General features: G+C 51.6%; 2 protein-coding genes across 4 annotated transcripts; one reads left to right on the top strand and one right to left on the bottom strand.

Annotated features, from left to right (window-relative positions):
• Positions 1-2,424: 2,424 nt before the first annotated feature.
• On the bottom strand, positions 2,425-12,695 carry LRRC23 (leucine rich repeat containing 23). Of its 2 annotated transcripts, none has more exons than XM_032973914.2 (10): positions 12,537-12,695; positions 10,529-10,682; positions 9,943-10,055; positions 8,921-9,029; positions 8,015-8,165; positions 7,341-7,477; positions 6,599-6,735; positions 5,657-5,733; positions 4,835-5,010; positions 2,425-2,994 (listed from the first exon to the last, which is right to left on the bottom strand). In XM_032973914.2, exons 2-10 carry the CDS (start codon positions 10,679-10,681, stop codon positions 2,977-2,979), a joined length of 1,071 nt encoding a protein of 356 aa, XP_032829805.1. In that variant the 5' UTR covers position 10,682; positions 12,537-12,695; the 3' UTR covers positions 2,425-2,976. The 2 variants fall into 2 exon arrangements, with proteins under 2 accessions (XP_032829805.1, XP_075931277.1); XM_076075162.1 differs by lacking the exon at positions 12,537-12,695 and adding an exon at positions 12,472-12,517.
• A 525-nt stretch (positions 12,696-13,220) lies between these two features.
• On the top strand, positions 13,221-21,923 carry LOC116953521 (serine/arginine repetitive matrix protein 1). Of its 2 annotated transcripts, XM_076075160.1 has the most exons (7): positions 13,221-13,478; positions 13,908-14,111; positions 15,447-15,551; positions 15,646-15,750; positions 16,420-16,556; positions 17,701-18,109; positions 19,806-21,923. In XM_076075160.1, the coding sequence occupies exons 1-7, from the start codon at positions 13,241-13,243 to the stop codon at positions 20,306-20,308; spliced, it is 1,701 nt and encodes a 566-aa protein (XP_075931275.1). In that variant the 5' UTR covers positions 13,221-13,240; the 3' UTR covers positions 20,309-21,923. The 2 variants fall into 2 exon arrangements, with proteins under 2 accessions (XP_075931275.1, XP_075931276.1); XM_076075161.1 differs by lacking the exon at positions 15,646-15,750.
• Positions 21,924-27,353: the final 5,430 nt, after the last annotated feature.

Genomic DNA, 27,353 nt, shown 5'->3' with positions numbered 1-27,353 from the left:
AGTACATTGTCAGTAGACCCCCCCCCCCCATACGCAGGCGTACGCATTCGTACTCATTGCTTCTTTGGGTAAAGTCACGTAGGTAGATTGCCTGCGTTGCGATCGAAACGTCGTGCTCTATTCTTTTTTCTACCTACGTGACTTTACCGAAAGAACCAAAAAAAGTATGGAATTCCTGCAGTCACGTAAAGCTTCAAATCAAGATCGTACGCATTTGGGTCACCCCGTCCCTCTCCCCCCTCCATGCGTACGTACTAAATAGATGCCCCCCAACCCCCCCCCCCCCCCCCCCCCCAACTGCATGAGCGCGCCTCGGTTGGAGCGAAGCGAGCGTTGCGCGCGCGTGTTGCCTGGCTCTCTGACAAGGAGAGCAAAGCTCGCTGGGACTCACACGCGCGCGCTGGTCACAGAATGTACGCGGGTGGCGTTGCGTAACGGGGACGAACGCCGTCGGTATGCGCGCGCCAAAAGGCGATGACCATCGGTGGAAATTTTGCCGTAATTCGCATTGTATAACGGGGGGAATAAAAACAAATGAGCGTTCGGTGTACGTAAAAAAAAAGTTAATTATTTGCCTGCTTTCTGCTGACACACGCGCTCGTCACGAAGGAGGATGCGTCCTGCGGCGGCCCAGGGCTGGTTATGCAAGCGTTTTAAGAGTGGACATGCATCACTCCTTGCAACAAAGGGAGCACAACTAACGAGTAGTTACGCTTCCCCAAGGCGTCGTGACATCAATGCAGCGCATTCACTCGTCTCCGGCGACGCAACGTTAGCGAGGGTGCACAAGAGGCGTTACGATGTGACTCGTCACGTACGCGTAAACCATAATTGTTTCGTGAACCCGTGCTAAAACTACCATCACATTAAATAAAAAAATGTGATGTTAATGTAAACACTTAAAAAAAGACTGTGATGCTGCTGCCATTGCAGCGCTCTCCGATTGCATTTTCGGGCAGCACACTGTGCGTGGTTATTCAGACACGATGTCCGACGTTTCGCTCCATCGTGCTCGGAGACCTTCTTCAGGAACTGAATCGTTTCCTTTATATAACTGGTCAACAAAACAATGATTGAAAATTAAGAATATGTTGTACCCTTTCTGCCAATAAAACAGGATGTGTTAAGATGTTCAAACACCAAATAGGATCCTTTTGCAAGGAATCACGAAGTCTGCATTAACCACACGCAGTATCTGTGGTGAACATGCAAATAAAAAACAATCCTCTGATAATATCTATGGCATTGTCTTTGAAACTGATTGGCCTACACCAGAGACGGCCTTCTTTATGGCCTCGTCTCACCAGTGTCAGACCAAAGAACGCCAAACAGTGAACAGGAGAAAGACAATTCAAGGAGCAGCGTCATTGCCAGTACCAAAATATAATAATATGGGGTTTTTCCATTTTTTTCTGGCAAAAATACTGAAACCTTTTACAAGGATTCATGTCTGCATTAACCACAATACTTGCAGTCAAGATGCAAACAAAAAACAAACTCTGATAATATGATGCATTGTCCTTGAAACTGATTGGTCCACACCAGAGACAGCTTTCTTTTGAGCCTCGTCTCAATTGGTGCTTGACCAGATGACGCCAAAAGGCTCAAAATAAAGCTGTCTCTGGTGTGGACCAATCAGTTTCAAGGACAATGGATATAGTATCAGAGTGTGTTTTTTGTTTGCATTTTGACTGCAGGTATTGTGGTTAATGCAGAAATGAATCCTTGTAAAAAGGTTTCAGTTTTGTTGCCAGTAAAAAAGGGGAAAACCCTATTATTATAAGTATCAGCGTATTTATAGTTCGGGATAAGCAGCTATATCATTAAACCTTTTTCTACTACATACCAAGTAGGTATCTACTTGGTTTTGAACATCTTAATACCTGCTTTATTGCCAGAAAGGGTAAAACCTATTATTTTTCACCCTTTAAAGCTGGCAAAAAGGTCCCATGATAAATCAATCATTTGAAAACGAAGCAATCGTTGTTTGCACGTACAAGGCGTCCGTTGTGCACGATGGTAATGTGGTGTCGCCAGACAGCAGTTAAAGATCTGCAGTCGTAGCCGACGGTTTGGCAAATGTAACTACGCATTACTTCTTTGTGCTCCCCTTGTGCGGGGAGTGATGCATGGCCACTCTAAAAAAAAACCACTCACACATAACAAGCCCCGGGCCTGGTGCAACAACGTCCCGCTTGCAACTATCCCTGCGCTCGTGTGATCAATCGAAGAATCAGGAATGGCATATACACTGCCGAGGCAGCTCGCGACGGCACGTGTGCGCGAAACGTCGGACATCGTAGGCCGAGCATCATGCGGCACGATCTGAGAATGCATCGGAGGAAAAAACGCGAGAGAGTTCCAACAACGCCGCCGTGTGGCGCACCGATTTAATAACAACAAAGGGGCAAATACGCAATAAGGTAAACATTTTCCCTTGCCCTTTTATTCAAAACCAACTCCGGCACATTCGTTCGTTTGGTTCCTGTTGTGAGCACAGCATACATAAAGCAATCACAACTTCGCGGCAATCTTTGGAACCCCTGCGTGCATTTCAATCGATTGGGAGACAACCACCACCACCACCACCACCACCGCCCCAGCAGCCTAGTTGCACAGCGCAGCCATCCTTCAAGTTGTGTGTGCATTCAGTGGAGTTTGTACCGTGCCCGATATATTTCAAGTGTCAACTTTATTTAGTTTAACCAGGTACGTATGTACGCATGTTGAACTTATTTCGCGCCGTACGTAGCGGGGGAAGGGCAACAAACTCAACACGCGAAACGCATTTCTCAAGAAATGAGTTTTATCTCTAGATGTAGGTGAGTTTTTTTTTAAATCAGGTGACAACTCAAGAGACCAGGACGAGTCTCGTTTGCAAGAATGACACCGGGGCATTAGCCTGCCAGCAGGGGGCGAGGATTGCCGCCGAGTAAATATAAATGCGAACGGCCGGCAACTGCTTACATCCTTTGGTCAGGCATCGACTCCTTCCTGTGAATAAAGAGGAAAAAACGGGGGGGGGGGGGGGCATGGCGCGTGAAGAGGGGTGGGATAATCAAAGGAGAACCACACAAAAGGCACAGCTGCCCACCGGTATGGTAGATTAACTGTGCTGAAATTATAAAAATAATTGCATTTTATAGAGCGTCATTCATTCAATTGCATCCCACAATGTTGCAACATCAATTAGCCGGTCCCCTTATAAAGATGGTACAAAAAAAACGAAATACATAAATAACGAGAGACAGAAAAATACACGCAACATGAAAATGATCATGGCGGAGAAAATAAGTTAAATCAATAAATCCGTTTGCTCTGCATACACCATGATAATTTCATAATGGAAAGAGCCACTCATGTTCTACTGTGCGTAGTCATTGACTCCCAAGAATTGCAATCTCCGCGAGGCGTGGAGTCGAGTCACCCGGCGAGTACTTTGGGTGGAGTGCGCCGAGTGCACGCCCACGAGGTGCCGTTCTGTGTCCTCTTCACTCTCGGAGGATTTAACAGACGCACAGACGTCCCCTGAGTGGTTGCCGTACCCACGCGCGCATCATCGCAGTGGAATGTCGAGTGTAAGTAGTGCCGGGTTAAGCTAGTGCGGGGGGCCTGTAGCATATGTTATAAAGGGGCTCTAAATAAATAAATAAGCAAACATTAATATAACGACACAAATTTTTTTTTTACTTGCGCAGTAAAGTAATTGTATTTTTTTAAATTTGCTATGCAGCCAGATAATACGACAAATCGCTAACCTTAAACACCCGGTCGTTCATAAAAGTTGAAGGCGGTACAGTACTATAGTAGTAGAGCATGTGCAGAATCACTGAACCGGAATTGATAGCTTGAAAGCATTTAGCGCGGGGGCCCCTTGAAAGTGCGGGGCCCGTAGCTAATGTAGCGACTTTTGCTGCTGGGATAATCCGGCACTGGGTGTAAGTCGTGACGACTGAGGGTGGGTTCGGTGAGGTTCTGTTACTCCAGACATCGGAGGCAACACAAGGAACCATGATTTCCTATTGCGTCCCAAACGTAATGGCCAATTCCTGGACTCTCCGGGTCAGACCTGGACAGGTGTCAATGCCGGTTACACGTTTGAACGAGGGTTTTGTTCACCCTCATTCTTTGCATTTTTACTAGCCTACGTGTTAAACTAAATTTGACGATATTTTACGCCGTTTCAAAAAAAGTAATAAAAAGGCACTGCAAGGAAAACACATAATTTGTTATTCTTGGTTCTTTCGGTAAAGTCACGTAGAAGGGAAACAATAAAATACAAAAATATATAAAAAATATATTTTTATAATTTTCTATTTATTTTATTATTTCATTGTTTCCCTTCTACGTGACTTTACCGAAAGAACCAAGAATATGAATCCCTGCAGTCACGAAAGCTTTAAATCAAAAAATAATTTGCCGTATTATTTGAGCGAGAATAAAACCGCTTTATCTCATTAAATGTGGAAGAAGCAGCGACGATTTGAGGCAACCGTTCTCTCATCCTCTACACTGCTGTTACATTTTTGAATTCGTGAAAAATATTTATATAGGACCCTGTGCCCCCCCCCCCCCTTCTGTGCACTATCGACGTTTTTGTCTTTTGTTGTTGCTGCTGCTGCTGCTGCTGCTCGCGAGGCACCACGGATCTCCTCCCGTGTAAAACAGCCGGCCGACCGGCTACACGGGACCATCATCATCATCCTCGTAAGCAATCAACCACAACTCAAACTCCACTCTACTGCTCACGAGTTGGTCGGTGCGACCCGCGTCATCTGCCATCCTTCGCGGCGACCCCGAAATCTCCACCCGCGCTGCCCGCCGTGCGCCGTACCTGTGCGGCGCTTGCCCTCTCCTCTGCGGTGATGAGCTGCTTGTCAAGCCGCTCCAAGCGGGGCAGCGTGGTCAGCACGAACGCGCGGTACATTCCGCCGGCCTCATCGTCCTCCTCCTCTGCCGCTGCCTCCTCCTCCCCCTCGCCGTTACCAAATCCGTCGGAGCATCGATTTTCTGCACGAGATTGGAACGCCGCTGTGAGAGTGGTACGGCGGCCGCGCGGTCGCCTGGGCGACAGTGGTTTGCGGATGTAGGTGCAGGTGATCAAGGGTTGACGATGAAGATTTGAACTACGAAACTATTTTTTTTTAATTTTACCAGGTAAGGCCCATTAAGATGTATAGCTCTATTTTCGAAGCGACCTGGCCACAAATGATAGCTCCACGAAGTGGATGATTATCATGTGGACATTTATAGCAGCCAAACACTCGAAAAGCACGTTGATTCTACCGGAGAAAAATCCACGCCACCACGGGTTTTTCCCTCCACATTTAGCATCAACGTGTGTTTAGAGTATTTGGCTGCTATAAATTTCCACGTGATAAGCCACTTCGTTGAGCTATCATTTGTGGCCAGGTCGCTTTTGAAAAAAGAGCTACATCGCTCAGTGGGGCCTTTACCTGGTAAAATAAGAACAGTTTAGTTTAATAGTTTCGTTTAATGTGAAAATATAGTTGTTGCTCGACATTGGCATGAGCAACAGAAAGAAGACCGTTCAACTCTTCGTCCCAGGCAACGCACAGGAACGTGTGCGCGTGTAAGCACATGCATGATTAGGTGTACACGTGTTCGTTGCGAAACGAGGGCTCTGGATTTTTACCGGACAAAACGAGCACCCTCAGCAGAGGCAGGCATCGCAGGTTCAGCACTTCTTTCACGTCCTCCACTTTGTTTCCCCTGCACAGACGACCACACCGCCAATTGCCACCGAGTTTGTTGCGCATCGTTTCTACGTATCGAATTGCGAGCGCTGCGCCATAGTGCGTCATCTATGATGCCGCTAATTATATAGGGCAAGCATGATTTCTTTAAGCCACGGGGGCGAACCAGACTGAGAGAACAAATGAGACGGGAAAACAAACAAAAAAACTATACAAAAAAAAACTTAAAAGCGATCTTGGAATGGAATCGCGACACCCAACGATGACTATTCCTTGAATAGCGGGGTGGGTCGGGGGGAGGCATGTACGTATGTACATGTGTTGAACTTGTTTCACACCGTACATAGCCAATTCTACTAATCGGACGTGCAGGGGAAGGACAACAAACTAAACACAAAAATCAGTTCTAAAGAAATTCGTTTTCAATCTAGATTTAAAAGTGCATAGCTCCAGTGGCTTCCTAATATCGGAAGGAAGAGCGTTCCAGATGGCCGCGGAAGCGCATCTGAAAGCGCGCGATGCAGTGACCGTTTTCGTTCGATGGCGAGCCAAAAGCTGCTGCGAATGAATCATGACATCGCTTTAACAGACTGTTGGGGCAAGTGCAGTTAGCGAGTATCTACTTAAGCCGGCACGGCACACAATGGGGTGGGTGGCCAGCGCCACGCCCGGCAGCCTTTGTCTCCCCAGTGGCGATGTTTGCACACCGCACCAGGTACTCAATTGAGGCTGAGTCGACCTACTGGAGGCCCAGGACCGGCACAGATAATCGTCACTGGTGTTTGATCCTTGAGCGGGAATCGAACTCGGGTCGCCGGGTTCGTAGCGAAGTGCACTAACCGCCAGAGTACCCCTCCCCACCCACAACAAATCGTACGCACCGCAGATTGAGGTACTGCAGCGCAGCCATGCTGCTGCTGAAACCGCCGAGCGAGCTGACGCGGTTGTCCCGGAGGTGCAGCGTGGTCAACTTGTGCAGCGAGGAGAGTCCTTCGAGCCGAGTTATTTGATTAGCGGCCTGCACCACCCCCCACCGCAGGCACACAGAACGCACCGCAAATCTCAATTGGCCCTTCATCAGAGTATGCGTGTACGTACTTTGAAATTATTTTCCTCACCGTACGTTAGCCAACCGCGCCGCACGTAGCCAACCCGGGTAGAGACCATGAACCGCGCACACCCTTACACGTACACATTTATCGAGCACGAAATGTGTGCCGGGTGGAAATGCGTCACTCGTGGTACGCCTGTGGTAAGCCTGTGCGCCTGGTGGGGTGAAATGTGTGAAATATCTACACTTCTTGGAATGCACGGTATAAATACATCCTCCCAGACGGTGGGTAGGGTAGACCTGAGAAAACTAAAATGAAAAGCACTTGATGAGCTTCTTTTTGTGAAGTCATTGTGTGATTGGGCTGAATGCTGCACTGTGTTCACGTATATATGTTGAACTTTTTTCGCGCCGTACGCAGCCAACCGGAGGCGCGCGGGATGGACGACAAACTACGTATGTAGGCACTCTTTATAAGTGTACATTGTGTCGGGCGTATGTGTGCATGATTCCCTTGTGTGTGCGTGCGCGATGCGGTGTGCGTACGTGCGCGGGTGTGCGCGTATACGTACCATGTAAAGCTGCTGAAGACTGGTGAGCTGCTCCAGCCCAGCAGTGGAGGAGAGCTTGTTGCCACGGAGCTCGAGCGTGTGCAGCCAAACCAGGCGACACGCGCTCCCCAAGCCTTCCACCCGCACCAGCGCGTTACCTAGGAACACAAATTTGACGAAGATCCCCCCCCCCCGATAGCCTTAGCAGACCGTTGGGGCAAGTGCTGTTAGCGAGCACCTCCGACGGCCAGGCAGGATGCACGAGGGGGTGGGTGGCCAGCACCACGCCTGACCGCCTCTGCGTCCCCAGTGGCGATGTTTACACACCACACCAGGTACTAATTTGAGGCTGAGTCGACCTAGGTGAGGCCTAGGACTGGTTCAGATAATCTTCACTGGCCTTGCCCAGGAAATCGAGGTCCATGGGGGCGGGGGGGGGGAGGTTTGAGGCCCAGGGCAAACCCCACCGTGTGGGCCCCCCCGCCCCCCGACGCTTTCAAATTAAACCGCAAGTATTGCATCTGACGTCGTGATCTCGAAGCGCGGGGGCTCCCCAAAAGTGCGGGGCCCCCGGGGCGATCGCCCCGATTCGCCGTGTACCCTGGAGACGGCCTCTGTCACCGGGGCAAACAGTGGTGGGTGGGTGGGTGAGTGGGTGGGTGGAGAAGACGCGAGGAGACGCGGGTGGGACGCACCGGTGAGGTTGAGGGCCTGGAGCTGCGCGTGCTGCAGCCCCGTGCCGGCGCTCGCCACGCGGTTGTGGGCCAGGCTCAGCACCTGCAGGTGGGCCAGCGGCGCAGGGTGCTCCGTCGTCTCCACGACGTTGCCGTCGGCTTTCAGCGACACCTGCGCACGACGCGCGCGACGCGCAAGTACAATCGGCGCGCAGCCGCAAGCGCGCCGTGTCCCGTATGGCTCGTTGCAACGTTTATTTTACCAAGTAAGGTTCACCGAGCTACGTAGCTGTTTTTCAGAAGCGGCCTGGTCACAAATGATTGCTCAACGAGGTGGCTCATCACGTGGCAATGGATATCAGCCAAATACTCTAAAAGCGCGTTCATGCTAAATGTGCAGGGAAATTCCGGAGGAGCCGGAGAAAAATCCACACGACCACGGGGAGAACATGCAAACTCAAATTATACAGGCGTCAGGGTCGGGATCGAACCCATAACACCCTGTACACCAGGCGAGGTAGGTAAAATCTCGCCACCGTGGCGCCCAAAGTTAAATGCATGTCCACATTCTGATAGAAGTGTGGGGCAGTGTTGGCGGACTCGAACCGTTTTCCCCTGCTGGAAAACCCACGTTGATATGCAAGTGTATCACAGCTTGTAAGGGTGTTTCAGTCATTACGGAGACACAAAAAGTTACCAACAGCATTGCTTATTATCAACAACAAAGAAACTCTCCTCACTGTCAAAGCTCTTCTCAAACACACAAGTTCACTGAGGGTATGGCGAAAATTTGTCTGCAAGGATAGCGTGAGTAAATGCAACGGACTGCATGCGTATGAACATTAAAGCAGCAATCTCAATTCCTAATTTTAAAACGAAAAGACTCCAATGTGTAACAATAACTTAGAATACTGCAGTTGTACTCACAAGGTAGGACATGTTTGACAGTGGAGACAGATCAGCAATTCTGTTGGAGGAAACGTCGATATATCTTAGGTGCGGATATCCGCTGAGAATTGAGATGTTCGTCAGGGACCTGCCGGCAGACAAAGACAAAGTCTGATTAATTGTGATAGAGCTGATCTTTGCATTTAGTTTGGTGTCCTTCCTCCACCACTCCAGCACGGTTCGCTACATACAGTGTGAAAGACGTTCGACATACATACATTGGCGCAGAAGTCAGCAAACAAAGCTGACAGAATCACAGAGTTAGGACTACGCCCAAGTAAATCATCGTGTCTACGGGACTCAAAAATAGTAATTTCAACTCATAATGTGCAACAGTGTTAGCTCACACTCGAGGGGGAGAATGCCTTGGAGGCGCGAGGAACCACAGTCGAGCGGGAAAGGCGAGACGGTGCCAACTATTGGCCAAGCTCTGTGGACCCCTAGATATTCAGATATTTTTGTACCAATAAATAAGTGTTTACATGTGTGAGGAAAACGGAGCAATCCACGCATGTGATGAATCAACATTCTATCCCGTACAGACGGAACCGGTGGAGTCAACATTTATGCTGTACTGCCTTTTATTTTTACCAGGTAAGGCCCACTGAGATCTCTAGCTCTTTATCAGAGGCGAACCTGGCTATCACAAACGATAGCTCAACGAAGTGGCTCATAACACGTGGGCATTTATAGCAGCAAACAAATACTCTAAACGCCTTCTCCTGGCGTGCCGGTGTATGGCACCTCCCCGACCCCCAACGGGAAGGGCGTTTCACACGATATGCGTGACCCACCAACCCTCGCTACCTCCACAGTGCTCGATTACAGGCGTGCGCCACATCGCCACAAGGCTAGACCTTTATGCAACGATTTTAGAAATTGCTATAGCTGGGAGGGGGGCACACAGCGTTATATCTCAATCTGTTAGTTGTGGCGACTCCAAGTTGTTTGCCTGTGTCTGTGCACCCGTGATTCTATCTGGGCAGGAGCGCAAGCCTTACCGTGCTGCGGCAAGCAGACGCACGTACGCGAGCGCCAATCCGTCGCCGGTCTTGCAGAGGAGCGAGATGCACTCTTGGATGTCCGAAAGTGCCAACGGGTTATCGGGAACAACCTGGGGAAGTGGAATATTTATGTTATTTCATTTTCAGTTTCATTTATTAGCTATAACCCTGTGAGCCATGCGGCTCTTGACTCGGGTGCAACCGCAAAAAAACAAAAACATGAACAAGAAAAATCTTAAAGTGACTACACGCAACGGGAAAAATACAGGAAAAAAACAACGAACGGTGTGTATAAGGGCCCATGCAGGCAAGAGTTCTGACCTGGTGAAATACACCGACTCATTGAGATTTGAGGTATGGCACAGCACACGACAGCCAACGCTTGCGAATTAAATAAATGAATATCTTAACTCGCTTTCACTTCAATCTGTGCGCAACCGACAATACAAAATTAAAACCTTGTTGTGTGTGCACCGAGTATGAACCCCACGTATTTAAAAAATAATTTCAACAAAAAAAAAACAGTCGAGTTGAGAGCGACAGTTTGGTGGCTCCTGCGACATCGTCTCCCCCATGACGTTACCTCCTTTGGCTCCACATCTTCTTCTTGGTGCTCTTCCTCATCCCCTTGCTCCCCCTCCTTGCCTTCATCGCTCACGAAATCCTCCTCCTCCTCCTCGTCTCCGACCACGTCCTCATCTCTGTCTTCCTCTCTCTCCGCGTCGGAGTCGGACATCCTGCGAAGACGGCAGACTGCCGTCACGAAGAGCCAACAGCTGCGCTGCTGCGCTGTTGCTGTCGTCTCGAGCCAAGCGACACGCCGATGGGTGCAGGAACGTGGAGTTCACGCTCGACAAATGCGCAGAAGGTGCACGTTAAACGAAGTTTTGCTTTACAGCACAAGCTGGCTCGGGTCGCTATACCTGCATGCTTAAAAATATATATCAGTGTAAATCTGCGCATCGTAAAAACACAACCGTTGTTGGAAACAGACACTTGAAAAGTCGAAAGCTGCTGCTGCATTTCACTTGTCGAGAGCCATGGGAGAAAACACCGACACAGTGACTCGTGTCTGCCTGGGATTCATCCACAGGTTTAGATGCCCCATTGTGCCCACGCTGTGTCAAACTCGCGCCGCAGCTCACGTTGGGTGCATCAGGGCAAGGTGGGGCCACGGGATGGGTGAATGGCAGCAGTGGATTTGATGGGAACGCGGGGTTTAGAATGAAGGTTAGCGTAAGGGGTAGAGAGGACGTTATGGGTTAGGCGCAGGGGTGACGGTTCCGGTGCTAGGTTTGTAGGGAGAGAGTTAGAGAGAGCGGTAGAGAGAGAGGGGTAAGGGGATGGAACCCTGTCACATCGCTGTCCACTCGAGATGTCGCCTCGTGTCACCGGGGGCACGGTCCACTCGAGTTGTCACCTCGTGTTACCGGGGGGGTGGTCGACTCCAGGTGTCACCTCGTGTCACCGGTGACACGAGGTGACACGACATGTCACCTCGTGTCACCAGGGGGCACGGTGCGGAGACTCGCAGTCAGGACTCGGGGTGACCGCCGCTGTGTGGGCTGTCGCGGTGGTGGCTGAGCCATACACGCTGATTACACACGACTAATAATACAGTATACATCCCTCTGAAGAAGCTATCAGCACGAAGGAGCGAAACGTCGGACATCACGCTGAACAACACACCCTGTACAACACAAGAAACACATCAGAGGGCGTAGGGATCTCACGCCGGGGGGGGGGGGGGGGTGGTGTGAGGGGGAGTCGCTCTCAGGGGTCTCACTGGGGGGGGGGAGTCGCTCTCGGGGGTCTCACTGGGGGGGGGGGGGGGAGTTGCTCTCAGGGGTCTCACTGGGGGGGGGGGGGAGTCGCTCTCAGGGGTCTCACTGGGGGGGGGGGGGGGAGTCGCTCTCAGGGGTCTCACTGGGGGGGGGGGGGGAGTCGCTCTCGGGGGTCTCACTGGGGGGGGGGGGGGAGTCGCTCTCAGGGGTCTCACTGGGGGGGGGGGGAGTCGCTCTCGGGGGTCTCACTGGGGGGGGGGGGGGGGAGTCGCTCTCAGGGGTCTCACTGGGGGGGGGGGGAGTGGCTCTCAGGGGTCTCACTGGGGGGGGGGGGGGGGGGAGTGGCTCTCAGGGGTCTCACTGGGGGGGGGGGGGGGAGTCGCTCTCGGGGGTCTCACTGGGGGGGGGGGGGGGAGTCGCTCTCAGGGGTCTCACTGGGGGGGGGGGGGGAGTCGCTCTCGGGGGTCTCACTGGGGGGGGGGGGGGGAGTCGCTCTCAGGGGTCTCACTGGGGGGGGGGGGGGGAGTGGCTCTCAGGGGTCTCACTGGGGGGGGGGGGGGGAGTGGCTCTCAGGGGTCTCACTGGGGGGGGGGGAGTCGCTCTCTCTCGGGGTCTCACTGGGGGGGGGGGGGGGAGTGGCTCTCAGGGGTCTCACTGGGGGGGGGGGAGTCGCTCTCTCTCGGGGTCTCACTGGGGGGGGGGGGGTCTCTCTCAGGGTCTCAGTGGGGGGGCCCTCTCTTACTCGGGGTCTCACTGGGGGGGGAGTCGCTCTCTCTCAGGGTCTCACTGGGGGGGGGGCGCTCTTACTCGGGGTCTCGCTTGGAGCCGCGCGTCGCGTTGCTATGGAGACACGGCCGCCCCTTCCTGGTGACGCGTCACGTGACCGCGATTTCCCCCCCCCCCCGCCCACCGTGGAGCTCGCGGCCTTCGTGGGGACTCCGCGAAGAGGGGCGGGGGGCGAGGGGCGGGGGGTGAGGGGCGGGGGGTGAGGGGCGGGGTGCGGGGGGCGGGGGGGTCACGTGTTCAGCGCAAAGCAAAACAGCGCCCTCCCATCGTCGTCACTTCCGCTTCCCGTGTACACTCCCCCGCCCGTCCAGCATCAGCGCGACGACAGCTCGCTCGTGTCCACCTCCCTCGTGTCCACCTCCCTCGTGTCCACCTCCCTCGTGTCCACCTCGCGTACCCCCCCCCCTCGCGTGTCCACCCCGCGTGTCCACCTCACGTGTCCACCTCCATCCCGTGCCCCCTCCCCGCCGCGTGTCCACCTCCTCGTGTCCACCCCCATCCCGTGTGTCCATCCCCCCCCCCGGTGTCCATCCCCCTGCTGGTGTCCACCCCACGTACCCCCCCTCCCACACCTTACCCCCCACCACACCTTACCCCCCACCACACCTTACCCCCCCCCCACCTTATCCCCCCCCCCCACCTTATCCCCCCCCCACCTTACCCCCCCCCCACCTTACCCCCCCACCTTACCCCCCCCCACCTTATCCCCCCCCCACCGCCCCGCCATGGTGAACTGCGCAGTGCGCGGCTGCCGGAGCCGCTCGGCGCGAGACAAGCACGTCTCGTTCTTCCGCATCCCGTGCGTCATCCACCACCATGACGACAAGACGCGGCAGCTGTCCGCGCAGCGCCGCGCCGCCTGGCTCCGTCGCCTGCGACGCGGCGGCGGCGGTGACGACGCGCCGAGCGATGGACCTGGAGCAGGAGGGGGAGCGCGCGTGTGCGGCGCGCACTTCATGCACGGCACGTGACTCGCGCACGTCACCGGTTGCCCGGGAAGACCACGTGACTCGCGGACGTCACGGGCAGCCCAGGAAGACCACGTGGCACGCGCACAAGCCATGCGTGCTTTACCTCGGGTGTCGTCGAGTTGTTGATTCCCCGCGGCTGGTCTAGCCTCGGTAGGAATGTTGCGCCTGCGTTCCTACGGAAGGCAATTCTCAGCGTTGACGAACTATTTGGCATCTTCTTTCCCGCAGGCCTGCGAAGAGCCAAGAGTTTCGGTTGCGAGTGGTTGAACCATTTGATTGCTTCGTTTTCCAGAGAGGTTCAGATGAATAGACCTTCTCCCAGCCCGTCATCTAGTAATGTGGACAGCAACACAAATGTATTTCCAGCTGCTGAAAGCGTTTTCGACAAATAACGATTGCGCGTTTCCTCCCTCGTGTCTAGGCAAGCCGTCGGCGCTGTTCGAAGTGGCGCATCCGGACTGGGCCCCGTCCCTCGCGCTGGGGAGTGAAAAGCGCGCCGGTGACCCGGAGCGCGGCCGCGCGCGGCATGCGGCCTCCGCTCGGCAAGCGAACGACGGTGCCGGCGCCGGCGACGGTGCCGGCGACGGCGCGGGTCGCGGCCAGCGCGAACCGAGCGGTGAAGCCGGTGAGCCACGGAGCCTCGGTGCCATGCACGGCCACGCCCCGCTACCCGGCGGGCACCGCCCGTGCCGAGCGTCCCGCCGCACGGGGGAGGGAGCGGAGGGGGAGGAGATCGAGATGAGAGGGGAGAAGTATGAGAGTGCGTGCAGGGGAGAGAGGTAGGAGAGTGGAGAAAAGTAGAGTGAAGTGAGAGGGAAGAGGTTGGAGAGTCTGGAGGAGAGGTGGAGAGTATGTGGTGGTGGGGAGGGGAGTGAGAGGGGTGAGGTGAGAGACCGTGGAAGAGAGTAGGCCCACTGAGCAGTATAGCTCTTTTTCAGAAGCGACCTGGCCACAATAGCTCAACGAACTAGCTTATCAATTGGAAATGTATAGGTGCTAAATACTCGTAAATACCTGTTTCTAAATGTGGAGGGAAAAACCGCAGGACGCGGAGAAAAATCCACGCAACAAACTCAAAAATATACAGACGTCGGGGCAAGGATCGAACCCAGGACGTCCTGTATACCAGGCAAAGTCGTTAACAGACGGATCGCAACCCCATCTCCTTTGTTATGCCTTCCCCTTGTGCCAGTCACAAAAAAAACCTTCTGAATTGCCAAGTTGAATTTGGGGTGAAATTATGATGACCGTAGGGGCGTAGTCTTTATTTTTGTCAAAGTCCAACTTGGATGAAATGCGCTCTGGAAGAGGGAATTAAGCTGGGAGTGCCTTACCCTGGCAGATTCGTGAAACTGCATCAGGCGCGGTTGCAAATTTCGGGCGTCTGTAGAGCAAGTGACAGACATGCCCTGCGGGTGCTTAGCTCAGAGAAATAAAGCTGGAGTATGATTCACGTTGACTTGTGCTGGATAATTAGTAACTGGTATGTTTTAATAAAAAAAAACGACTGACAGAGATAAGATACTGCCAATTGAAATTAATTGCTACAGAAGGATATTGCATCTAAGCTTGACCCAAAGAGTGACCAACGTAGAAATAAGAAAATGGTTGCAGGTCGAAGAAGACAACCTGATGATGCAGGCAGTGATGAGAAGGAAACTGGCACTATTTGGACACGTATGTAGAATGGACAAGAACAGGAAAATTCAATATGCGTTATTCGGGAAAACTGGAAGGAACCGGAGAGGAAGACTTAACAGAGAATGGCTTGACATGAGAGATTGCTGCCAGAAAGATGTGGCACTACTTAAGTAAATTGATACAAGACAGAGGAAAGTGGAAACAAAGGACAAAATGTGCAGTGGACACCTACGGGCTATCTGCCCATGGATCGTGATGATGATTATGTTTTCATTACGAAATGCGACGTTAAGTCACATCTGTAATGTTTGCTTTACAGATATGAATTTTGCGGCTTACAGCAGGCATACAGTCCTGCAAAGTCAAGTGGACAGAACACGACCCAGGAGTCGGACGATTGTGAAGATTGAAACCTCTTGCCCTGGTAAGAGTCTCTGCCTGGCATTGCCGAGCAGGCTAAAATGTCTCCTGACCAAAGCCGATAACAGCTCTTGACCGCGTGGTCTCCGTCTAAACAGGTGCGACTGCAGCTTCCGAAGACCAATTCAGCGGACTGCAAGGGGGTGTGGTTAACTGTGACACGTGGACACTGGCGGTTGTGAAAAACGAAAGAGGTTGTGCAGGTGTGATTTCTTGCCAATGCGGTAAACTGTGATAATGATTAGCTTGCGATAGAGGTGCCCCTTAAGCCCAGGGGAGGCATTTAACGACACTTTAGACACGATCAGTGACTTACGTCGCATCTCATCTCCAATATTTAGCACGGCACCCCCAGGGGCAGCTGTCCTTGTGCGGCACAAGGTGATTCGCAACCTTGCCTGCGAGCAAGCTTTTTAGACTTCCAGTCTAAGGCAATGATTGGTAGGTGTAATCCCAGTCAAGCATTACTGGACAACTACCGGACATCTGTGAAACAGAACTTCATAGCTCATCAGATACCTCCAGTATAAATAAAGATTCTGAGTCATTTTCGGGTAATTTTTTTGCGAATTTGACAAATGTGGTCCATGACACCGACACATGGTGGCTTGCTCTTTTCAAATGACGCCGGGGTAATATTTTAACCCCCACTGTTGAAGCACACTAAGACATAATTTTCCGTTTAATACACCACCGCAGGAACAACCAGGGCGGCCTGCTGGATCTGAACCGCGATACCTTCGCAACAAGTTGGGCGCCCAGGTGGCACCCAGAGCCATTATTATTGTTGGTGGTGGTGTTGCTGTTGAAGGGGTTAGCACCGTTGCTGGTGATGTTGCTGTTGTGGCTGCTGTTGCGTCCCCCTCGTGCAGAGGAGGAGCTGCAGTCCGGCGTTGAGGCTGGCATTGAGCGGCTCGGTGGCACAAAGCCTGCGTGGGCCGAGGTGGAGGTGGAGCTGGAGGAGACGAGCGACGGAGGGAAGCCAGCGGTGCCGACTCCGGTCCCACACGTGCGTCCACGCAATCCCCATTGCCCACCTGCGGCTTCCGTTCTATCCGCCTCGTGCACCGAGGCTCGCAGCGTTTTTTTAATTAGCCCGTGTCCGTGCTTAAATGTGAAATTCTCTCTCTCCTCTCTCCGCGTCTCTTGCGAGAGAGAGGAAAAAAACAGATGCCCTCTGTCACCATCCTCCTCCTGTGGCAGCAGCGGCCTGGCTGCCCGTCCCCCCCCCCCTTTTTGACCTTTGACTTACCATCACATTTTATGTTTGTTTGCATTCCCAGCCCATCCCTTCGTGGTGTCTGCTAAGAGGGAGGGGAGGCACTCTCCCTTCATACGTATATTATGGCTACCATGTGTTTGTGTCATTGTTGGAAGACAAAGGCGGCCGGGGAGGCTCTGATTCCATGGAATACATATTATCTGGTCTTGTGTGTTTGACCTATTTTCTTGTATCTCTTTTTGAGTTACCCTAGGTCTAATCTCTTGTGATATTATTCGGTTTATGTTTAACCAAGATTTGTAATGTCATTAGATGTTACCTCCGGTATTTCAAGGGTTTTATTAACTTTTGCTCCCTGTCTGCATCCAGGGATCCGTGCTTTTTATTCTCGAGGTCAGAGATATAGCTTAGTTTGGACTTAAGTTTTCGTGATTGCAGGAACTCATGTACTTTTGTTCTCTTGGTAAAGTCACGTAGATAGAAAGCTACAATAAGAAATAAAATAAGAAATAGTGCGGTCTATCATGCCGACTTATTCTTATAGCCAGGCTTCGAACTTTTACCGTTAAAAAAATATATCAGTTATAATGTCCGTTTGCCCTGTGCTTTGTGTCCGTGCCTGTGATTCTGGATATTTGTTTGTGAACTGTCCAAAGCGCCAAGCAGGTTATGGCATGCGGTCCTTTGGCAATCTGGGGATTTTGCAGATGTCATTAACCTCCCTTTGCCCCGGAGTTTATAATTTAATGGCCTTTTACGACCTCCAGATGCTTGGTGCTTGTGGGAGGTAGCGGGTTTGAGCAAGTTTTATTTATTTATTTTATCGATTATTATTAAACAAGCGGCAGAATTATTCTTAATATACATTTTTGGAAAAAGGCCGATATATACAACAGGACTAAACCTCCCGCGCGGTTATACCTCGGCACAGGTCCCTCGCAAGAATCTGCGAGGGACGCGTCGGAAGAAGCGCTTCACGGCCGCTGAGCTGCGTCTCCTGGCCGGGCTGGAGGTGACCGGGCACCGCGAGGTCCTCGCCGGGCTAGGCGTGCCCCTGGCCTTGCGTCCGGGGCGAGGGGCAGCCCGGGAAGAAGCCGCCCGCCCGCCGAGAGCACGCCCGCGGACCGAGAAATCGCGCGGGAAACCTCCGGCTTGCCCGCTCCGCGTCAGGGCGACGAGCCGCGGGGCGTCGGGCGACGAGCCGCGGACGACCGTCGGGCACGCCGCGGGACGGCGCCAGCGGCAGGGGCTGACGTCCGCCGAGCGCCTCGCGCTGGCCTCCTACAGGCTGGAGCGGATGGAGGGCGGCGCGTGCGGCCCCGACGCCGGCTCCTCCGACGGTGAGCGTCCGCAAACCTCTTGAGTGCGCCCTGGCGGCGGCCGATAACCGCTGGATGTCCCTCGGGGAGGGGGATCCCTCGTCGCGGTGTAGGTGTCGCCCGTCCGTGGCGCTCGCCCTGGCGGTTGGTTAGATCTTGCTGCAGCTCTAGGTGCTTCCAAAAAAAAACAAATCTGCAATGCCTTATCCAAGTCATTGAAGCAGTTGACAATGCGGATACATCTTACCTTGTTTTATGTATTCATAGAGCGCTTTCACTCGAGGTGCTTATCAACATAGTTTAAGAAACGATGACAATAGGATGATTTAGATGGCAGGGGTGTGCAAGGGTTGAGGAATGAGTGACCCCGATAGAGGGGTACTTAGGGGGTCACGAAAGGTCAGGGAAGGGACGGGAAGGAATCGAGGGGGGAGGGAAGAGGAAGAGAATGGGCAATAGAGGAAGAGGTGAGCTACATATGATCAAATCCTCTGTTGTTGGTCGTATCTATGTATGTTGATCTTCCTTCGCACCGTACATAGTCAACCGTGCTCATCGGAGGTGCGGGGGAAAGACAACAAACTAAACGCACAAAGCAGTTCTAAAGAAATGAGATTTTAATCTAGATTTAAAAGTTCATAGCTCAAGTATCTTCCTAATATCAGAAGGGAAGAGCTTTCTAGACGGCCGCAGAAGCGCATCTGAAAACGCACGATGCAGTGACCGTCTTTGTTCGATGGAGAGCCAAAAGCCGCTGCTGCGAGGATGATCGGAGTTTGCGTGATGGTTTATGTGCCTAGACGTCCTGAGCCAGTGGTGGAACTTCCATCATTCCAGGACGTCTACAGCATGATCCCTATTGACTTCCCACGCTTGCATCTGTAGGGGAGTAGTGGGTGACGTCGCGTCACGCTCGCCCTCGGAGAGAGTGGCGTCGCAGAACGTGACGTCAGGCGGACCCTGGGGGGACGGTGACGTCATGCCCCAGGGGGGTATTTAAAGGGGGACCCGGGGATGTAACGGGGGTCGTCGGGGGTAGGAGTGGGGACTCAGGGGAGCTGATCCTCAGCCGAGGCTAGGGGAGGCCACTCCGCCCGACGGGCCGAGGCTGGGGTTGTAGGGAATCTGGGTACCCCTGTCCCCTGGGGAGTTATCGCTAGGGGGGTGGGTAGGCGTAAGCCCCTAAACACACTTTGGCGTAAGCCCCCAATAAACGTGGCGTGAGCTCCTAACAGCAGCCTCCCTCGGAGTCGTCATTTACGCCGCAGCACATCTATAGACCCTAGTGGGATCAGCCGAGCCGACTTGTGACTGCAATGTGAACTCGCAACTTATTTCTCACGGGTCGGACAGCCAGAATTTACAGCTAAGGTTTTTCACAGCATTAAAATACATCCTTAAATGCTGTGAAGCCAAATGTAATTTCGGCAGCAAGTAAGCATTGAGTGATTGGCTCTCAACTCCTGTTTACAGCCCTGAGTCAGTGGTGGGGCATTTTGTAATGATTTCTGTAGTGTAAGCATCGTTGACTTCGTCATAAAGCTGTCGTCATTTTATTGCCTGCGAGCGTCTAACTTAGATTCAAACTCACGACCTTCCATTTGCAAGCCGCTCGCTCTCCCGCTGAGCTGCCCGCCCGACCGGTTTAAACGACAGTCGTTGCTTGCCACTAAAGGAACTTCCTGTTGCGAATTCAATTTTATTTTCTACGTCGCAGAATCCGCCGCTGCCGAGCTTGATCCCGGCCGGCCGCGCACACCGACGGAGCCGCCCCATTCCGCGGCGTCGGCGTTTCCCAGCGGCGGCGGCGGCGGCGGCAACAGCCGCCCCGCGGACCGCGAGCGACGGGAGTCTGGGGGACGTGCGCTGGAGCCCACGCTACCGACTCGCCCCACCGCGGGGAGGGCTCCGAGAATCCCCCGCGGCACCGCCGCGGCTCGACGCCGTGAGACGCGCGCCGGGTGGGAGGACTCGACGGTGGCGCTGCTGCGGGCCAACGGAGACGCGGCGAGGAGGCAGCTGAGGCTGGTGGAGCGCCGCGCCGCCCAGAACGCCCGCTGGCTGCGCGCGGAGAAGGCCCGTCGCGACGCGGAGGTGGAGCTCCAGCGGGAGCAGTTGAGGATGCTCGGCAGCATCGACCGTCGGCTGAAGAGCCTTCCCTCCCTCCTGGCGCCGTTGTTGCGGCGATGGAAGAAGGGTGGTGGAGAGTTTCGAGCGTGAGGTTTCGGCCTCAAAGTGGACGTGGGTCACCGAAATGACGGAAGGAAACTGGTGGTTATCGAATGAACTCGCAGAAATGCAAGTGAACAGAATAAAAACTGAACTATTGTTTCGCTCGAGGAATTGAAAAGATCGTACGACTTGAACTCAACGTTAAATCAACGCTACGTATTAACCCTTTCCCATCGGAAGGAAAAGGCCATGCGGGAGAGCATGGCGCAGTTCGGCGCCAGCTATCGTAGAGTAGCCGTCGCGTCGCTGCGGTTCTCTGCGGCGAGCAGTGTACAATGTCCTTGCAAGAACGCCGCTACGCCCCTCTTGGTAAAATTTACCCCAACCGCTTGCGCGTTCCCAGATTCAGCGGTGATTGGGACACCCACCCTGCAACTTGCAGATGTCTCGGAGCGTGGAAATTGCCTCTGGCAGGTTAACTTCCAGATTGATCGAGATCACATCCAGGGTGATCACGGCACAAATGACAAACATTGTACGATACGGGTGAAGGCCTCCCACACACACTGTGTCGATCATGTGGGTTGCTTGGCCATACTTCACCACGCCGGTCAGTGCGGTTTAGTGAATGCGCGCTGCCACGGCTGATGTTAGCCATGGCGGGCAATCGAACTCGTGTTGCCCGGGTTTCAGAGCGCAGTGCGCTAACCCACCATGCCACCTCTCCACCACCACCTCTGCTGTAGCGTCACTCGCGATCAGTACTTTAACAGTGGTGGCTCCAGATACAAACAAGCCAAGTGAAAAAAAATATCAACTCGAATTCAAATCCTGATTAATGTAACGTGCTAATCAACATCAAGCCAATTACGATCTCGTCTCTATCTAGTCTGCATCTCTCTTTCATCTCGCCACGTCCCTATGGTACGTCTACATTTTTCTCATGTTACATCTCGAACTATCGTCTCTGTCTTTTATTTCATTTCACTCAAGAGTTTACACGTTGAAACGGGGGCCTTAAAGTTATTTTCTAACCCTCGGACCGCCAAATAGGCCGTCACTACCCCCCAAAGTAAAGAGTTATTACCTATTGATTCTTTCGGTAAAGTCACTTAGAAAGAAAATAAATTAAACAATAGCATACGACGTTTCGATTGCAACACAAGCAACTCATCATCATCAGGTACAAATGAAAGAGAAAACAAACCTAATCAACTTAGAAATATAATGCAATACAACACACAGAGTCGGCTTACACAACAGTAAACACCCCGCCTGGTTGATTAACGTTCTTCCAAAGATTGCTAAATTTGAGAGAGAGACAAAACACAGACACGGAGACACACAGACACACAAGCAGAGAGTGAGGCAACACAGAGTCACAGAGAGAGACACACACACATAGGCACACAGAGAAACAACGCCTCTGTGTCGAGGCCTTAGAGAGAGAGAGAGGGGGGAGGTGTAGAGAAATTAGCATGTCAATGAGAGACTTAGAGCTTTCGTAATTCCTGAAGTCACGAAAGCTCTAAATCAAGTTTAAAGAGTTATTATAGAGTTGTCTGTTATTTGCGCTGTCAGGAATGACGGTGTCCCGTGATATTTCTGTTGGTATCCAATCGGAGCGTCGTTAATTCATGAATTAAATATATTTTTCACAGTATTACTGCTTTCTCCACTTTTGACAAAGTGCGCGTGGGATTGGAACAGATTCAGATCCACACCTGGAGCTATTTTTAGGGATCCTCCCGTCAGACGTCTGTTGTGTGTGTGGACACCGAGCTGCGTTGTGAACGATGCTGGGAGTGTCGATGGGTGAGAGTCGTGGGCGAAGCGGAAAGAAAAGTGAGGTGACCTGAAGTGTGTTGAGTGAGTGTGTGGGTGATTCAGTGTGTGGTGTTGCGAGGAGCGGTGGTTTACCGGTTTGCGCGCTGCACTATGAACTTGGCCACCCAAGTTGATTCCCGCTCACGGCCAACACCAGTGACGATTATCTGAACCGGACCTAGGTCGACTCAGCCTAAAATGAGTACCTGGTGCGGTGTGTAAACATCGCCACTGGGGAGACAAAAGGCGGCCGGGCGTGGTGTTAGCCACCCCACCCCCCCCTCGTGTGCCGTGCCGGCCTTCATAGGTGCTCGCTAACAGCACTTGCCCCTACAGTCTGTGAAGGTTGTATGTGGGATCTTTGTCTTCGTTGTGATATTTAAACACGGTGGTTGAACACTTTGCATGAGACGAAACAGTCAGTGTGGGGGAATCAACGAGTGAAGGTCACCGTCACAGCAACAACAATGGTAGTGTTAGCGATGTAAGAGTAATAACAATACTCGATATTGATCCATGATATTGTCAAAACGTGTATTTGCGAAACACCTTTGAGTGCATTCTTAGCAGGATTGCGATGTCTGGAATGAGCTGCATGCCGAGCTGCATTGTTTTTTTCATAAAAACGAGCTCTAAAAAAACAAACCGGTTTTTGTATCGGCTTACAGCTGCTGCAAAGGTCAGATTCCTACAAACTTGTACTCGGAGCCTTTGGGAGACCTGCATTTAGAAATCGCAATGGTAGCGGCCGAAACACACTGAGATCAGAGACTTGGGTTTTTGGAATTTGAATCTCGGGAAATCTGGAAATCTTGAGATGCGAGGTCTGATTCATTGGGGCTATATTTACTTACCGTCGTTCCAAGAGTATTTTGGCGGAATGACGGACATTGTTGCGGCCTCTCTCGCCTGCGTTCCACACGTTGGCCGCATACCCATATAACATGCGTTCAGTATTTGTCAGACGTTTCACATGGCATCCCAAGAGCAGAAATAGACGTTCGTGTGCTACTATATCATAATTTGGAGGGTGAAAAAAATGTTTCCTGGCTGGATAAAACCCGGGTTGGATTCCTGCCTGCCTGGGTGGCGTGCTCGCAGGTGCGCGTGCTCTGCGTTGGTGACGTCACCGCACGTGCTCTGCGTTGGTGACGTCACAGTGCGTTGTGACGTCGCTCGCATCCCACGACTCTCATGACGCGGCTTTTCATCCAGCAGTGGATAGACACGTTGCTGTGAATTCTACGATGGGGAAAAAAAAAGTTTTGCTCGCTGGCTGGCTGACTGGCGGGAGGGACAGTCACGTTCAAAGGACGTGTGCGGGCCTGCTCGTTAAATTTGAATAAATCCATATGATGGCTTTTATCTTTTTATTACCCTGGTCGAAGTGCTCACGTTTCGTTTTAAAGCTTTCGTGACTTCAGGGATTCGTATTCTTAGTTCTTTCGGTAAGTCACGTGGAAAGGAAATAATAAAAATACAACAATAAAATGATCACGACGTTTTGATTGCAACACAAGCAATCATCATCAGGTGTGAAAACCACAGCAAGAAATTTCTGATGATGATTGCTTGTGTTGGAATCGAAACGTCGTGAGAATTTTATTGTTTTATTATTTTATTATTTCCCTTCCACGCGACTTTACCGAAAGAAGCAAGAATACGTGTTCATATTTTGACGTCTGAAACATTATTCTGGACAAATTAGTTCCTGCTGCTGCGTTAGCAGTGGTTTCACAAACACAGTGAACAACAACAGACTCGATGCGTTCATCAATAACACCGTGGAGGAAATTGTATGTATATAATAGACGATGTTTTGGGTAATGGGCCTTCGTCATAGCACAAATAGAGAAAAGGCCAAGAAGGTGAGAGTTGGAAACTGCGATTTGCACGGTGGAGTTTTAGTTTGTGATAGCCAGGTTGCTTCTGAATAAGAAGCTGATAGCTCAGTGGGGCTTACCTGGTTAGATAAAAAAAATAGTTTAGTTTTATTTGCACTGTATATATACTTATTTATCTTCCTATACTTTACTCTCCTATCGTGTTTGTATATTATTTATTATAACGTTCTGGCCTGCACCCATTGGAGATCTACGAAAAAAGAGCTTCATAGCTCAACAGATGCCTCCAGTACAAATAAATATTCTGATTATATGAAGGCTATTGCCCAAATCGTCGCGTCGCCTGTTATTTGATTCTAAAACAAATTCGTGAGCTCCGAGCGGCAACAGCAGCAGAGGCAACAACAGCAGCAGAGGCAGCAACAGCAGCATCAGCGGTAGCGGCAACAACAGCAGCAGAGGCAGCAACAGCAGCATCAGCCGTAGCGGCAACAACAGCAACAGCAGAGAGAGGAAGTGAGCCACTTCGGGGTTTCAGTTTCGGGACGCGCGCTCCGGGCGTGGACAGCCCTCCCGTGACCACGCAAACTCCGCTCGCAACATAATGCACGCGCACACACACATACCATAGACAACGCGCATTACAGACACAAAATGACACGATAAATAAATAACAGGCACAACACAAGACAAACACAAGACAAACAAGACACCTTATACACAACATACCATACACGCAAACAACGCACAAATATCCATAAGATATTTTTTTGGCGGGGTAGATCGCACAAATATAACTGTGTCGTTAAACCCGCCACCACCCGACACAGCCAATTGTCCTCTGGCCTTCGCAGCTGCGGGGCTCACTAGTGACGTCATCACATCTTTCCCTCTATTTAAGAACAAAACAGGAGGAGGATTTCTCCACAAATCTGTCTATCGCCTGATGATGCTGGTTGTAGTTACTGGCGAAACGTCGTGCTCAGATTGTAAATGTTGTGGATTTACTCTCCAACACACCGGTGTGCTGTAATCGTAACGAATTGGCACGTTCTGTTTACGTGACAAACCTTACTAATTGGCTGTGTCGGGTGGTGGCGGGTTTAACGACACATTCATATATTTACGCGATCTATCCCAAAATAAACCTCATGGATAATATTGATCGCGAAAGCCTACGTGTTAAAACACGTAAATAACAACCACCATCTGCAACAAATACCCCATTTTACATTGGCGCACCTAAACCGTGCCGTGGTACAGGTGATTTTTCCATTGGATATTTACCGAGCCGTGCTATACGCGTGCCTCACAAGATACAGGATCTGAAGCTGGCTCGAACACAACTTGGGAGCTCCTTGCACTCTCTCCACAACTGCCGAACTTGCTCAAGAAGAGTCCACGTCGTAGAGAGTTTACACACAAGAGTGTGTGTCTTCTGATATACATTTCCACGTGACGATGATAAGCCCACTTCGTTGAGCTATCATTTGTGGCCAGGTCGCTTCTGAAAAAGAAGCTAGACAGCTCAGCGCGGCTTACCCGGTCAAATAAAAACTTTAGTTTTCGTATGGGTCTCGATGAGTATGGGTCTGCAGGGGTCTCCATGTGTATGGGTCTCTGTGGGTCTCTGAATATGGGTCTCAATGTGTCTCTGTGGGTCTCTGGGGGGTCTTTATGAGTCTGCATGAACATTCGTTGAGAGTATTTAGCGCTATAAGTTTCCACGCGATGATAAAAAAAAGAGTTTAGTTTTATTTATATGTATTTGTTTATCTTCCTATAATTTACTCTCCTATCGTGTTTGTATATTATTTATTGTAACGTTCTGACCTACCCGCATTGGAGATCTACGAAAAAGAGCTTCATAGCTCAACGGATTCCTCCAGTACAAACAAATATTCTGATTGTATGAAGGCTATTGCCCAAATCGTCGCGTCGCCTGTTATTATATTCTAGAACAAATTCGTTTAAAGGCCAACAGGCTGTGTTCATTGACCAATGTGTTGAGCACGGAATGGCGAGAGTGAACGACGCCACTGGCTACCAGCTCCGAGCGGCAACAGCAGCAGAGCCAACAACAGCAGCAGAGGCAGCAACAGCAGCATCAGCGGTAGTGGCAATAGCAGCAGAGGCAACAGCAGCAACAGCGGTAGCGGCAACAGCAGCAGAGCCAACAGCAGCAGCAACAGCAGCAGAGGCAACAGCAGCAACAGCGGTAGCGGCAACAGCAGCAGAGGCAACAGCAGCAGCAGCAGAGGCAACAGCAACAGCAGCAGAGGCAGCAACAGCAGCAGAGCCAACGACAGCAGCAGAGGCAGCAACAGCAGCATCAGCGGTAGCGGCAACAACAGCAACAGCCCCGAGAGGAAGTGAGCCACTTCGGGGTTTCAGTTTCGGGACGCGCGCTCCATGCGTGGACAGCCCTCCCGTGACCACGCAAACTCCGCTCGCAACATAATGCACGCACACACACACATACCATAGACAACGCGCATTACAGACACAAAATAACACGGTAAATAAATAACAGGCACAACACAAGACACAAACAAGACACAAGACACCTTATACACAACATACCATACACGCAAATAATGTACAAATATCCATAAGATTTTTTTTGGGGGGGGGGGGGGGTAGATCGCATAAAGATAACTTTGTCGTTAAACCCGCCACCACCCGACACAGCCAATTGTCCTCTGGCCTTCGCAGCTGCGGGGCTCACAAGTGACGTCATCACATCTTTCCCTTTATTTAAGAACAAAACAGGAGGAGGATTTCTCCACAAATCTGTCTGTCGCCTGATGATGCTGGTTGTAGTTACTGGCGAAACGTCGTGCTCAGATTGTAAATGTGGATTTACTCTCCAACACACCGGTGTGCTGTAATCGTAAGGAATTGGCACGTTCTGTTTACGTGACAAACCTTACTAATTGGCTGTGTCGGGTGGTGGTGGGTTTAACGACACATTAATATATTTACGCGGTCAATCCCAAAATAAACCTCATGGATAATATTGGTCGCGACAGCCTACGTGTTAAAACACGCAAATAACAACCACCATCTGCAACAAATACCCCTTTTACATTGGCGCACCTAAACCGTGCCGTGGTACAGGTGATTTTTTCCCATTGGATATTTACCGAGCCGTGCTATACGCGTGCCTCGCAAGATACAGGATCTGAAGCTGGCTCGAACACAACTTGGGAGCTCCTTGCACTCTCTCCACAACTGCCGAACTTGCTCAAGAAGAGTCCACGTCGTAGAGAGTTTACATACAAGAGTGTGTGTCTTCTGCTATACATTTCCACGTGACGATGATAAGCCCACTTCGTTGAGCTATCATTTGTGGCCAGGTCGCTTCTGAAAAATAAGCTAGACAGCTCAGCGCGCCTTACCCGGTCAAATAAAAAGTTTAG

This window comes from Petromyzon marinus, chromosome 52 (assembly GCF_048934315.1).
Source record: "Petromyzon marinus isolate PM22_M1 ecotype Great Lakes invasive population chromosome 52, UKy_Petmar_22M1.pri1.0, whole genome shotgun sequence".
NCBI lineage: Eukaryota > Metazoa > Chordata > Hyperoartia > Petromyzontiformes > Petromyzontidae > Petromyzon > Petromyzon marinus.
Note: the sequence above shows the minus strand (reverse complement) of the source record. Positions and strands in the feature narration are given on the sequence as shown.

Excerpts from the sequence above, each read along its gene's own strand:
- LRRC23 (XM_032973914.2), bottom strand. The coding sequence starts at position 10,681 with ATGTCCGACTCCGACGCGGAGAGAGAGGAAGACAGAGATGAGGACGTG. Across the intron at positions 10,056-10,528 it reads AAGATGTGGAGCCAAAGGAG|GTTGTTCCCGATAACCCGTT; the intron begins GTAACGTCATGG and ends CCACTTCCCCAG. Across the intron at positions 9,030-9,942 it reads CGTCTGCTTGCCGCAGCACG|GTCCCTGACGAACATCTCAA; the intron begins GTAAGGCTTGCG and ends GTCTGCCGGCAG.
- LOC116953521 (XM_076075160.1), top strand. The coding sequence starts at position 13,241 with ATGGTGAACTGCGCAGTGCGCGGCTGCCGGAGCCGCTCGGCGCGAGAC. Across the intron at positions 13,479-13,907 it reads CGGCGCGCACTTCATGCACG|GCAAGCCGTCGGCGCTGTTC; the intron begins GCACGTGACTCG and ends CCTCGTGTCTAG. Across the intron at positions 18,110-19,805 it reads CGACGCCGGCTCCTCCGACG|AATCCGCCGCTGCCGAGCTT; the intron begins GTGAGCGTCCGC and ends TCTACGTCGCAG.